This window comes from Athene cunicularia (genome assembly GCF_003259725.1).
Source record: "Athene cunicularia isolate RWA chromosome 2 unlocalized genomic scaffold, athCun1 chr2_part1, whole genome shotgun sequence".
NCBI classification, from domain to species: domain Eukaryota; kingdom Metazoa; phylum Chordata; class Aves; order Strigiformes; family Strigidae; genus Athene; species Athene cunicularia.
Window position 1 is genome coordinate 8,125,359 of NW_020799095.1, and position 12,753 is coordinate 8,138,111.

The following is a 12,753-nucleotide window of genomic DNA, read 5'->3' on the forward strand; positions in this document are numbered from 1 at the left end:
CATGAAATGTGAACACCACCGCGCTGGCGAGGCTCAGACGAGGCGTCGAGGGGACGGATCGGTGGACTACAGATAGGGCGAGGGGAGAGGGAAGGAGGGAGGGGGGTGGCGCGGGGGTCTTGGGCGGCCGCTGTGCCTGTGGGAGGTGGCAGGGTGCGTGGCGCGGGCGGCGCGGCCCTTGAGGCGGGGAAGGCGTGGGGCTGCTGCCTCCTTCCCCCGCCGTGCTGAGGGGCTGCTCGGGGCGGCGGTGGTAGTGGGACTTGGTAGTGGCCTGCGCTTTCCCTCGGTCAGGCTGGGCCCCCCCGGAGTGACCCCTGAGGCGGTAACCGGGGGGGGCTGTGTCCGTCGTGGGGCGCTGTTAAAGGTGCACTGGTGCGTGGGGTTTGTCGCTATCTCTAGGCTGTTACGATGCCCCAGTTAAGGTCAGGGAAAGTTGAGAGAGGGGTGAAGCCACCTGACAGGATGGTCGCCAGACCGAGCTGTCGGGGTGTGGGGGTAGGACGTGAGCCAGGAATAAAGTTGGCAGTCGAGCAGAATCCTCACCTGGCACCAAAGAGAAGACCTGAGCCGCCTTCATCAGCCTGTCTGCAACCTGCCATGCACTCCAGTGTTTCCTCCGAGCAATTTGCTTCTCTTGTGCCCATGCAGAAGAAGCAAGGTGAGAGTAGCCTGAGACTCCCAGGTGAAAAAAACAAGGGGAAACAACGCAGGAGGGCTGCCAGAAGCAACAAGGGTGTAGCTCTGCAAATTTCAGACACTGCTGTGGGTGAAGATTGGCAGGCAGGGACTGTGGCTACAGCAGTGTGCTGGGAAGAAACTGTAAGGAGAGGGACGGGACAAGGTCAACAGCTATTTTTCTCAGGAGCTACTTTACAAAATAAATTCTCAACAGGGATTGAAAGGAAAGAACATAGCTCAGAAGGACTGAATCTCTCAGGTTTCCCAGAGAGTTCAGGGAGCTCAGGAAGAAAAGACATATATTCCTTTATGGAAATAAAATTACAAATCCCATCCTCAGAGGAGGAAATTGAGAGTGGAGAGAGACATGGCATCTCCTATTTGCAAAAACCAGAGGTTCTGCAAGCCACAGAGGGCACATGTAGTACTGAAATGAAAAACACTGATTCCATAACGATACTGCAGATGCAAGTCCCAGATCTTAAGAAGAATTTGGGGACTCAGGAATCCTTATCTGAACCAGAACTTCAGGAAGAGGTAGATATGCCAGAGGAGTTGGATGGATGTTCTTTCATTGGGTCAGGAAAGCTAGTGACACAGGAGAAAGGAAAGAGGTGCTTGAGCAAGAAAGACGGGACATCTCTGATGCAACCAGAACTACAAGGTGCCAGAGATGGCCATAGATCTGATTTACTGGGAGTGAATACACAGCGTCCAGAGTCCAAGAAAGGAGCTGTGAATCGGAGGAAGAGGGTTAGAAATGCACTGGTATCACAGTGCCTGAAGGGTCTAAGTGGCCAAGAACGATCAACAACCAGAGGAAATACGAACAAGCGTTGCACGGAAGAAGAGCAGCAGAGCTCAAACCCTCAGAAAGCAGCAGACAGCCTGGGGGAAAGTAGTAAGTACTTGTGCCCCATTGTGGAAGTACAGCTTCAGAATTTGGGTTCCCAGAACAAGGGGCTGGTGCTGCATAAGACCCCATTAAAAAGGGAAAAAACAGGAGAAAAGAGCTAGTGTCTGCTTTGCAGTACTGTGAATACCAGTATCAGAAGAAAATAGATTTTTAGAAAGTTTTCTTGAAGGAGAAGCGTGATTCTTTGGCTTAAAGGATAGAAGCAGTTTTTTGGCCCAAAGGAGAGGAGACTGTCTCTGCTTTTGGGGGTGGGGGAGGAAGGGGTATTGGCAGCAACAGACCCCGAGTAAGGAATTTTGTAACTTTTTTTTTTTTTCCTCAAAAGCAGTCAGCTCATTTAGGAGTAGAAGATCAGGTGCAAGCAGGAAAGGAGGCAGTAGTTTCAGCAAAGCCAAAATAAAAGGTAGTCAGTTCTTCATTAATCTGTATATTATTTGATTATTTTTTAAGATGTATCATGTCTTGTTCTAGTGCTTGCCCTTACAGGATGCTGGTTTTTGTTTTCAGAACTTTTTGCTTTTTAGTTGCTATTCTCTGCAAAATCCTAAAAGATGTAGAAACAAAGATTGTATTTTGCTGTTTTAAGAGAGCATTGTATCAGACTGGAACAATTTTGAAAGAGGAGTTTAAGTCTTATTTTTTTCAGGGCAGTTGCCTAGAAGACATTTTACTTTCAAGGTGGGTACTTTCAAATTACAAATATTTGCTGTAATTATTAATAAAGATTTTTGTCTAGAAACTGAGGTATTAAAATTGTATCTTATTTTGAAAACTAAGATGTACTAAAACCAACATTCTACTAGTACATTCTTGAGTCTATTCTCCAGATGAAATTTTCAGATGTACATTTTTTTATGTAATCTGTATCTGCTTTGAAATAAAAAGTATTACTTTATAAAAATCAAAATCTTGCCGTTTTCTCTATCTTCTTGGACAGTCTGGTGCATTTGGTTGGACTGTATGTCTCAAACAAATTATATTCTCATGAACAAGCTTTCCTATTACAGAGAATCTACTGTCTAAACAAAAGATATTAAGGCTGAGTGTGCAAACAGCATCTTATATTTTCTTGACAGACTTGCTCTAATTTGGTTTCCACCTATGTTTTAAATACATAACTTCTAGTGTCCTTATGCCACCTTAAGGTTCTGTTCATCTTCACATTTGTTTCTGAAGATAAAATACCATCTGTTAACTGTAAATCTGCTAATAGTGGTAAATCTTTAGAGAAATGTTATAGCCTTATGTCTTTAGTAGCCTTGAATGTTTTCTGTTCTCTTAATAAAATACTAATTAGGGTAGTCTTTTTTTTCTTTAGTGTATTCTTTAATGGCACTTCTTTGTTTTTTAATTAGCAAAGGAAAAAGGGAAAGCAGTTGAGGAAGACACCAGTACACCAGCAGTAAAGAAGCTTAAGACAAATCAAAACATCTCAGAAGATTCCAAGGAAAAGGAACCTTACTACTCTCAATCTCCTACAGTTGCTACTTTAGGTGGGTCTCAAAGCAAGAGCTTTCGAGGCAATTCTGTAACAAAAAAATCTGGTGTGCAGTATAAGAAAAGGAAACCCAGAAAGGACCAAATCAGGTGCTTGCATTGTTCTAGTGTGACTACTACAGCTGAAAAAGTGAGAAATGTATCTGAAAAATGTGATGCTGAACATTGCAGAAATGCCCTAACACATAGTAACAGCTTGCTCTGTGCAGCAGAAAAGAATCCATTTGTGAGATTAGAGGCCTGTAGTTACATCAATACATTTGTGAAGTCTTCAGCTAGTGGAACTACCAACAGTTTTAAATTAAGTGGATTCTTCCATGTAGCCCAGGATAAAAGAAAGCATGTTTTTCCTGATGGTACTGTAGAACAGAGTGATATGAATTGCAGCACTGGTGGAATGCAAAATGAGGAATTACCCCTAAAAGATGACTTATTGTTTAATAAAGAAGGAACTCAAAACAGAGATGGGTGTTTCTTATGCTGTCAGAATGAAAACAGTAAGTGTTTAAGGGGAAAAAAGTGGAATATTGGTAGAAGACCTGGAAAAAATACTAAAATTACTGAGAAATCAGCAGGGAAGAATATATTCACAGACATGGCTAATGAATGCAGTGAGTGTGAGTTACAAACAGAAGCAGCAGTTGCCATGTCAAGCTCCTTAACAGTTTTAGGGCTAAATCATAAAGGAGCTACTCTGTCAGCTTCATATGACCATACATCAGATCTTCACATAGGAAAAAGTACTCATGAAGCACAAAATATATCAGTCGGGAGAAAGAACAGTACCAAATTACTTGCATTTGAAAATGGCTGTAAGAATACATCTGAGCTCTCAGTAATAGCAAAAGGAGAAAATTCAAACAGTGTGGCTCATGATTCTGCTGCCTCAGGTAGCCTGAGAGTGCTAGCTCCGGTCCATGATATTTTTAATTGTCACAAAAGCAAGACAGCTGAAAAATTGAAAAAAGTTAATAAGAAATTGCAGCAGATAACCTGTCAAAGAACATCACCTATGACTGGTAAAAATGTTTGGCCTGTTGAATCTTGTGCCAGGACTTCTGCATGGGTTGGTAAAAATCACGAGTCCATCTCAGAAGGAAAAAAACTTTTAAGGGCTGACTTTGAGGAATCCTTTGCTAAAAGCAGTGTTAAAGCTGTAGGAAGAAGTGCTGTGATTGGGAATTTGGGACTGTCGAATTTGCATATGACATCAGTAGAAATGAGAAAAGAGTCTGCACATAAAATAACGGATCTAAATACTGAATGTCTGACTTCACTTAAAACACCAGAATCCTCTTCCGTGGATATTTATGAGACTTTGAGAGTGAGCAGTGAAAATGCAAAATCACCAGTTAATATGGATAGAAGTGCCATGGTTTTTAACCAGGATGATAGGCAAGAGGTTAAGGCAACCTTGAAATTTACGACAAAACAAAAAGGTGAAAGTAAAGGAGCTGTAACAAAAAGAAACCTGTCTGTGACAGCCCAGAATGGTACATCTACAGGTAATGCGAACCGGATAAACTTCAGCAATAAAGCATCGGTAGTGAATGAGACATTTTCTGACTTAAAGCCAGTGAAAACATTAGATGCTAAAACCCTGACAAAATTAAAAATTCCTTTATGCAGAAACAAAGCTGAATCCAGGAAATTGGAATCTGTCCATTCATTTGAAACAAAACCCGGTAGTCCTCTAGAGCGTCTTGACAGCACTAGTGTTTCAAGAAGTCAGAAGACTTCTGTTCAGAAGTCAGAAGAGACTTTTTTGGTAAATTCTGAGCAGCAGCCTCATCCTGGCATGAGAGGTGCTACATCTACAGATCTCATGAAGAAAAAAGTGAGTGAAATCAACAGTAATCAGCATGATGGCTTTGAAAACCTCTCGAAGGAGATGTCTGCGTTCCCTGAACGTTCTTCTTTATATCCACATCCTTTTCTTGACGGACAACTAGAGTCATCGGTGCCTGATTTCTGTGGTACTGAACATGTACTAAAATCTAATTTTCCTGATCATTCTTGGAATGCCGTTGACCACCCTGTTGCATTAGAAAGAAATGATGATAGCAAATCAAGAGAGAATCTTTCACAACACAAAAATCAAAATTTTGCAGATATTCTTAAAGCTTATGAAGAAGATGTTCTTATCATTGATGTGATTCAGGATGACCCTGACCTTTTTGGAACCAATAATGAAGAGCAGGTTCTGAAGTCTGAGTATGCTGTTATCTCAGAAAATAGAGATTCAGTAGATGATCATTTTAGGTATGCATATCATTCTTTTCATTACAATAATCCTAAGTATTTTGTTCTCATATTTTTGTACTTTGGTTGTAATGGTCAGGCTTCCTTTCAGAATTTCACTAATTTCTGTGTTGATTTTAAGTGTACAAATTTGATTGAGGTATGACAATATTCTGAATGCAAACTAATTAATTTAATATGAGAACTAGGATAAACTCTGGATCAAAAGGAAAACGTAGTGATAAATAATTAGTTTCGACCAAGTGAAATGAAATAGGAAAGTATGAAAGCTAATTAAGAGTAGTATTCTTAATAACTAACATTTTAAAACACCAAACTTGATTTGAGATAGCAGATATGCCTTTCAGGGTAGTTTTTTAGTTTTAAAGTGATATAATACTTAGAAGTGTTTTTCACTTAGAATACTTTTTCACTTTCTAGGTGTAGTATATTCTTTTGCTGGATCTGTATGAGTAAATGGTTGTCTATACAGTAGTATTCCATTTTGCCATTCTCCTTCCCTTCTTTTCTCCTGGCCCCCAGAGGTGTGAATAGTTTTCAAATCTGTAATTTGGCCAACAAGTTATAGATGTTTATGACTGTGCATCTTCATTCAGCAAGTTCCTGGTGTAAATTACTAGGCATTAAATGCTTTTCTGGGTTTTGCAGATGATAATAAAAGTCACTGAAGGGGGAAGAGAAGTTTAAAGTAGAAATAAACTTTTGTAAAAGAGGTAGCAGTCCTTTGTGGGGTAGATGAACTCATCAACTCTCTAGTCTGTTTCCTCTCTAAGCTTTGATACTTGTGTTTTATAAATGAGTTTTAAGATTAAATTTTTCATGTTACAAAGAAAAACATAAAGCTTAGATAGAAGTAGTACAAGATTTTCCTTGGAAGATTAGTTTTTATTGGGAAGGGTGTTTTAATTTTCTTCCTCTGCTCTTTCTGGGTGGCTTTGTAATCCTTATTTTAAATAATATTTTGATTATTTTCACCTTTGTACCATCTTATAACTGCGTTCATGTTTTTTTACTCTTTGCTCTCCTTATCCTTTCCCATCAATAAACCTGTGTGCAGAAGAGGGAAGGAATCTTCTTTGAGGTGCTGAACAGTTTTTTAGACATGAGAATATAAAATTTTCAGATGTTAATAGAATAAAACTTTGGTCAAACGAAGCCTCTGAAGAACAGGGCGAGTCTTTAGCAGGAGCATCCAACTTCTTAAGAAGCAGCTAGGCTGTATCATAGTAAATTTATTAGAACGAGTGTTCATTTTATGTGCAGTGCATATTATATACACTGTATAACAGAATGAGTATTCACTGTATATTACGCCAAGGTAATAGTGGCTGCCCCGAGATGGTTTCCAACTGTCTGTCCAGACAGCTGTTGCACGGAATGAAAGACCAGAAGTTTTGACCCCTTTACACTCATGTATTGGTTATGGTAGTAAAGTTTGCTATTTATATAAATACTAACTGAAAGTTTTATTGGATCTTGTAAGTACTTTGTAGGAAGGACAGCCATTAGATGAAAACCAAACTTGCTTGAAGTCATATTTCAACTTTCTTCCTGGTACCTGCTGAATTTGCTTGCCATTAGCTAAGGAAAGTAAAAATGCATGGTTCTTATGTCTTAGAATTTCCCATTAATTTGCTAAAGAAGCAGGCAAAATTGTCTGGTTTTGCTTTTTACCTTCCATAATTTGATGCAGAGATGATTAAATGGTGATTAATCATAGTTGGTAAGAGTCAGGAACATAATAATGAACTGAATATGTGAATATTAAAATAAGGCAATAGACCTTACCACAGTTTTATCAGGTAGCTTATGATATCACCAGATAATACCTGATAATGGCCAGTTCATACTGTTGGTTTTTATTTTGTTAGTATTTGCCAGATATAAATGGGTCTTCAACTTTGTTTGGCCAACCAAAAAAAGTGATTATGCTGGTAGAATTATGGTCACATCATACTACGTATTTTAAAACAAAATACTACTTCTGTTAAAGTTTTTTGGGGTTTTTTTTAGAGATATTCTAGAGTAATGTCTATGTTTTCCTCGGTTTTGCTTCGTTGCAATGTTAGTTTGTAGTGCCACTTAAATCTGTCCACATAGAATAGCGAGTCAGAACTGCACTATTGTAAACCATCTATTAACATGTGTAAATATTAGTTTATATGCATGTTTTGTTTAACATTTGGTTAATGTTAGCCATTATGCCCTAGATGAATGCAGTCTAGGTGAGTGTAGGTAGAAGAGCAACGCAGGCACTTAATGGGTGCATATGGTGGTTGCTGCTGAATGTTTTCTTTCACTGTATCAATACTTTTGTTATGATTTCCCTTCAGATTGATAATAGCAGGCAGATAATGGAAAGAATCTGGATCTTTGCTAAAACTGTTTCAGTGCATGTATGTGTGGGGATGGACTTCAGTATGTTACTTCTTGTTTTTAGTCTGGCATTGGTACAGAGCAGCAAGAACAGTATTTTTGCTAGCAGCAAGTTATTCTGAAAGTATAGCTGGGTTGTTAAAAAGCTTTTTAAGATGCTTTGAGTGTTACTTATGAGCTTAATAGAATTTAAATTGTAGTTGTAAAGAAACAATTGGTGCCTTAATTTGTGGTGTTCTTCCAACTACAAAAATCTGAGATCGAGCAGCTTGTCAAAATGACAGTTGCTATAATGAACTAATACTTTTTATTGAAGTTTCATTGTGAAACCAAAGCACTGAAAGTGTTTGAAGGATGTACCAGGTTGATTCAGTAACTGACAAGCATTCAGGGGCAACTATTTGCCATTGTGGACATGTAACTGTTCATATGGGTCCATTTTATTTGAGCTTTGAATTTAAACAGCAAGATGTATTTAGCCAATGACACTTTTCATCTTTGTCTGTCTGTGACCTTAAAAGCCAGAGAGATATTTTTAGTTATGAAAATTCGAGGATAATAATTTTTGGCTTCCAAATTTCAGATGTGTCCTTCAAAAACAGAACATACTGGTCACAACAGTGATTGAGGTCCAAAATTCAAATAAGGCTCATTTCTTTTTCTAAGCAAACCAACAAAGCACCCAACAACCAAAGAGGCACCTAAGGTTGTTGCACATCTCTGTCTTAAAGTTTTCTAACTACTGTAATTGTGATTGTGCGTATGCAGAATGGAATTCTCTGAACAAGCAGCTTTAAGTAGGACAAGCAAGTCCTGTCAATCCAGGAAGAACCAGCTCTGTGTCATGTCCTGAGTGGTTTGATTCAGCTAGCATGCTCTGACCCTGAGGATAAGTAGGATTGGTTATTCCTCTGGTAGTTGCATTTTAAGAAGAGTGGAGTGAGTGCTGGTCACTCGCAGGAAGTTGTTGCCAGTCGTCAGGAAAGGATTCAGGACTTTCAGCCTGAATGGGGAAACTCAGTGAAACTCAGTTTTCTCATATACTTCTGTGCTATTTTCTATTGTTTACCCCTAAGTGACTCCCAACAATACAGGTTTTTGAATCAATCAGCTGAGTTATTTCTTACCTCTTATGTAGGGATTCTAGACATTTCACTCTTAAGTGGCATCCAGTATTAGTGAATTAGTAAATTCAGCAGATCCCTTTGAAAGTGCACCAGCAACCATTCTTAGGAGACTTCTGCATTTTTCTGTTTTCCTTTTGAATAAATAGCCTAAACTTGAATCCATTTTTCATATGCAAAATAGCAAACTCAACACCGTGATTTGTGTAATTTGTGCTGTAAAGAGAAATTTGTTTAAACTTAGCAGCAGTATGCAAGAGCATCCCACATTCTGACATGGTCTAGTCTGTCTCCATTTCTAGATAAAATGTGTTGACTACTTCTGGTTTTGTCACTGCTCCTACATTTGTCATGCTGGTGAGCAAATGCCAAGTACTGTAAGAAATGTAGTTTTTTCTGTCTGTTTTAGGCACCTTCTTCTTTGCAGGAACTTACAGTGCTTCTTTAACTATTTCACACTACACAATTAGCGGAATCTAGTAAAGATTTTTAAGTGGCTTTTGACCTGCACATGAAGATTTCAGTCTCTTCATGATGTTAAGTATTTTCAGTTTTAAGCAATGTTTATGAAGATGACAGCTTTCTGGAACTGTCTGCACTGCAATTTTACAAAAAAAGTCAATTGTTGTGAAATCTTTCAAACTTTGTGCTTCACCTAAAATGTGGGGGAGAGAGGAAATAAGCCTACAGAGAGCCTGCCTCTAATATAAATCCCTCTCGTCTCTGCAAACTTCCTGTAACTTATTAAACTCTGCTTCTTAATTTATGTCGTGTATATACATAGATACCTGTGCCTGAATGTGTAGTTCCAAGTTATGAATACTGGGGAACTTTTTCATTTACACTAGGTTGTTGCAAACTTTCATTGTTTCATTTTACTAAGCAGCTTGCTGTCATTATGCTTGTTGTCATTTACTGGGTACAAACTTCCAAAATCTGTGATGATGATGGCATTCTTTTTATATATTTGATATATACTATTTTAATATGTATTTTTACCTTCTGAGCTTTTCTGAGGATATTTTTTTTCTCAATTTATCTTTAAAATAGGTGAAGTATCTTTCTATGAACAAATGTTTTTGTTAATCTCTTCAAGATTCATTGTTATGCAAATTGTCTTGAATATAAAATTACTATAAATCACCTTTTGTAGAAACTGATGAATTGGCTCATTAGCAGTTATTTCCATAATATGCTATACGTCTCAGGCAAAGGTGAAATGAGATATTGAGCTTTTACTGACAAATTGTGGGATTTGAAATGTTTTGGGATTAGTTAACCTGTTTAGTTGTATATAGGAATGTACATAAGTAAGAAAACCAAAAAAGTTAAGAACAGTCTTGCAACAGTGTGTTGTGCATAAGGATTCTGTCCATAGCTAAAATTATTACTGAAAACTTTGATTTTTTCATAAGTAGTTAGATTAATTCTGCTTTTGTGCAAGGTGGAAATCTTAAATACACTTCTTGTTCAAAACAGACACGTTACCAAACAAGAATCTGAAACATCAAATGATACTGAAAATTCCTGTGATTGTGTGCAAAAAGGTAAGAGTCTGGAGATTTTTTGAATGTGTAATCAAGATAAGAAAGTAACCACAAAAGTGTTCAGTGGCAAATGCTAGGCTTTCTACTTTCCACATAAAACGAGAACTTGTCACTTCAGTAGTATCTTTTTATTGTAACAGGGATTTGTTTCCTAATGCATATAAAATGGATGTCTTTTGAAATGGTACAAACCTGAGCCTTGCAGGGAACATCTCTTCTCTGTAGTACTTATCTATTGGTTAGTACTGGGGGGGGGGGTTGGGGCTTTGGTTGTGGGTTTTTTTGACACCTTTTTGATTCTTTGAGTAAGGAATCCTGTTAGTTGATGAGGTGCTAATAAGACACTCTAGTACTGTGGCACTGCTTTGGATTTAGACTCATAATCTCATTTGTTTTTTCTCTAGTGTTCATCAGCAAACAGAATTTTATAATAGTTTTTTTTTCCAAGTTGTACTTTTGGGTTTTGTGGATGCTATGCCCATTCCTCTGACAAACTGTTTTGTTTTAAAGGATGCTTTTTTTAGAGAAGGATACTTTAGACTTAATGGTTTTTTTCTTCCTATTTTAAGCAGAACAGTCCAACTAGGTAGCATCTAAATGTGATTTGTTTTATACAGTTTGCATACAGACCTACTATCCAAGGTATGTCTGATGTGGAAATTTCTCTTAGATAGGTTGAAGGAACAAGATTTTACCTTTGAACAGAAGCCCATTACTGACACACTGGAGAAGGCACAGAGTGCTGAGACTGGTTTTGGAAGTTCTTGGTATTTCCCTTTCTGGTGTCGGTTTGTCAGCTTGCTGTTAATCTGGCACTGCCATTATGTGTTGATTTTGCTGCAGGCTTGAAAAGTGTCTGTGACAGTATCTCTTGTGCTGTTTTTTCATATTAATATATTATGTTCGTGTAGAAGGAGTGAGTGGTTTGGGCAGATGTACCTTGCTGGAGAAAAAAGGAGTGAATAGTGACTGTTTTGACAAGAGAGAATTTCAGGCTTCAGTGAATAGAAGGCAATTTAAAAGGTAATGAGAGTTTAAGAGCTCAAACACGGAGAAATAGGCACAAGTTCCCTGAGGAGGAGTAGAGAGGAGGTACACAGTTAGGCCTCTGGTGATGTAAAGAGCCAGAGGGGCCTGTGCCATGGCATCTGCAGTACTGAGGTAATTGAACCAAACCTGGAGCAAGTCCTGTACTATTTAGTGACTTCTGCATTTTCTTAGAATTTGTTATTTGACTTCATGTTCTAACAAAGTTTGAGGCTAAAAGTTTTTTTGTGGTGCTTGAAATAAAGAAAAAGGTTTAAGTAGATCCTTCTTCCCAGATCTGAGAAACTTAACATCACATCGCACTCTTAGATTAATATGTGTACAGTAACTTATGTTTGATGCATTTCTTCTTAAAAAGACCTGTACAGAACAAAATAAAGGTTCCTGGGTTTGGTAATTACTGACATTTTGTGTATTTATTTAGAAATACATATTACTGCTTTGGTGTCTTGTGTTAGATAGTGAGGCCATGACTGCTTGTCTCAGTGGCTTCACAATATAAAAAGGGCAACACATATTACAGTTAAGGTATTCTGGATGATATCAATGCTCTTCTTCTTTGAAGTGGAAATCTTACGTATGTTGTTTTTAAGCAGATGTGTCTTGTACTGATAATCATACAGAGACTGGTGAATATAAGATAAAAGCCTTTCCAGTAATAATCTGACTCTTTCTTCCTGTATCTGAAGCACGTAGTGCAGTTAAAATTAATTCCCGTGATCTAATGAAAAAGTGACTTTCTTTTCTATGCAGAGCTCTTCTGTGGTACATGAACAGGTGCTTCAGAAAGGTGCAGTCAGGTGTACTGCTCATTTCTGCAAACAGTGCTGAAATTTCCTGACACTGAATTCTTATTGAATTTACTGTATTACAGGAATTTTGAGTTTCTCAGAGCTATCTACATTTACTTCAGGGTTGCATCATGTCATTATGATTAACTTAGCCCTTCTCCAGCAAAGACTAAGTCTTTATTTGCTTAGCAAATTACCATACATATCTTCGGCTGTGTTTTAATAACAAAGCTTAAGTGAATTTATTTCTAGAATATTTAATTCAGTATTCTATAAATAAACCTGTTGTACTGTTCTACAGGGACTATTACAGAACATACAGCTTGGATAGAATTTTAATTGCAGATTCAGTTTAATATTTATTTGAAATGGTTCGTGTTTTAAAGGTGAAATAATTTTACATATAAATGTCACATTTAGGAAGTCCTAGGAGTTCTTAAATGTCATTAGAATTAAGGCTTTGTAATATTTAGGAAATAAAAGCTTTGTTGTCTTGTAGCATGGGAAACACATAA

At 37.8% G+C, this 12,753-nt stretch overlaps 1 protein-coding gene across 1 annotated transcript in view; it reads left to right on the plus strand.

Moving 5' to 3' along the window:
- Positions 1 to 365: 365 nt before the first annotated feature.
- The window catches only part of TOPAZ1 (testis and ovary specific PAZ domain containing 1), a 42,112-nt gene continuing 29,724 nt past the window's right edge, over positions 366 to 12,753 (plus strand). The window contains exons 1-3 of the mRNA XM_026842906.1: positions 366 to 1,579; positions 2,950 to 5,353; positions 10,333 to 10,400. Of these exons, the coding sequence (XP_026698707.1) occupies positions 409 to 1,579; positions 2,950 to 5,353; positions 10,333 to 10,400 (3,643 nt within the window). The 5' untranslated portion in view covers positions 366 to 408. The remainder of the gene's footprint in view (positions 1,580 to 2,949; positions 5,354 to 10,332; positions 10,401 to 12,753) is intronic.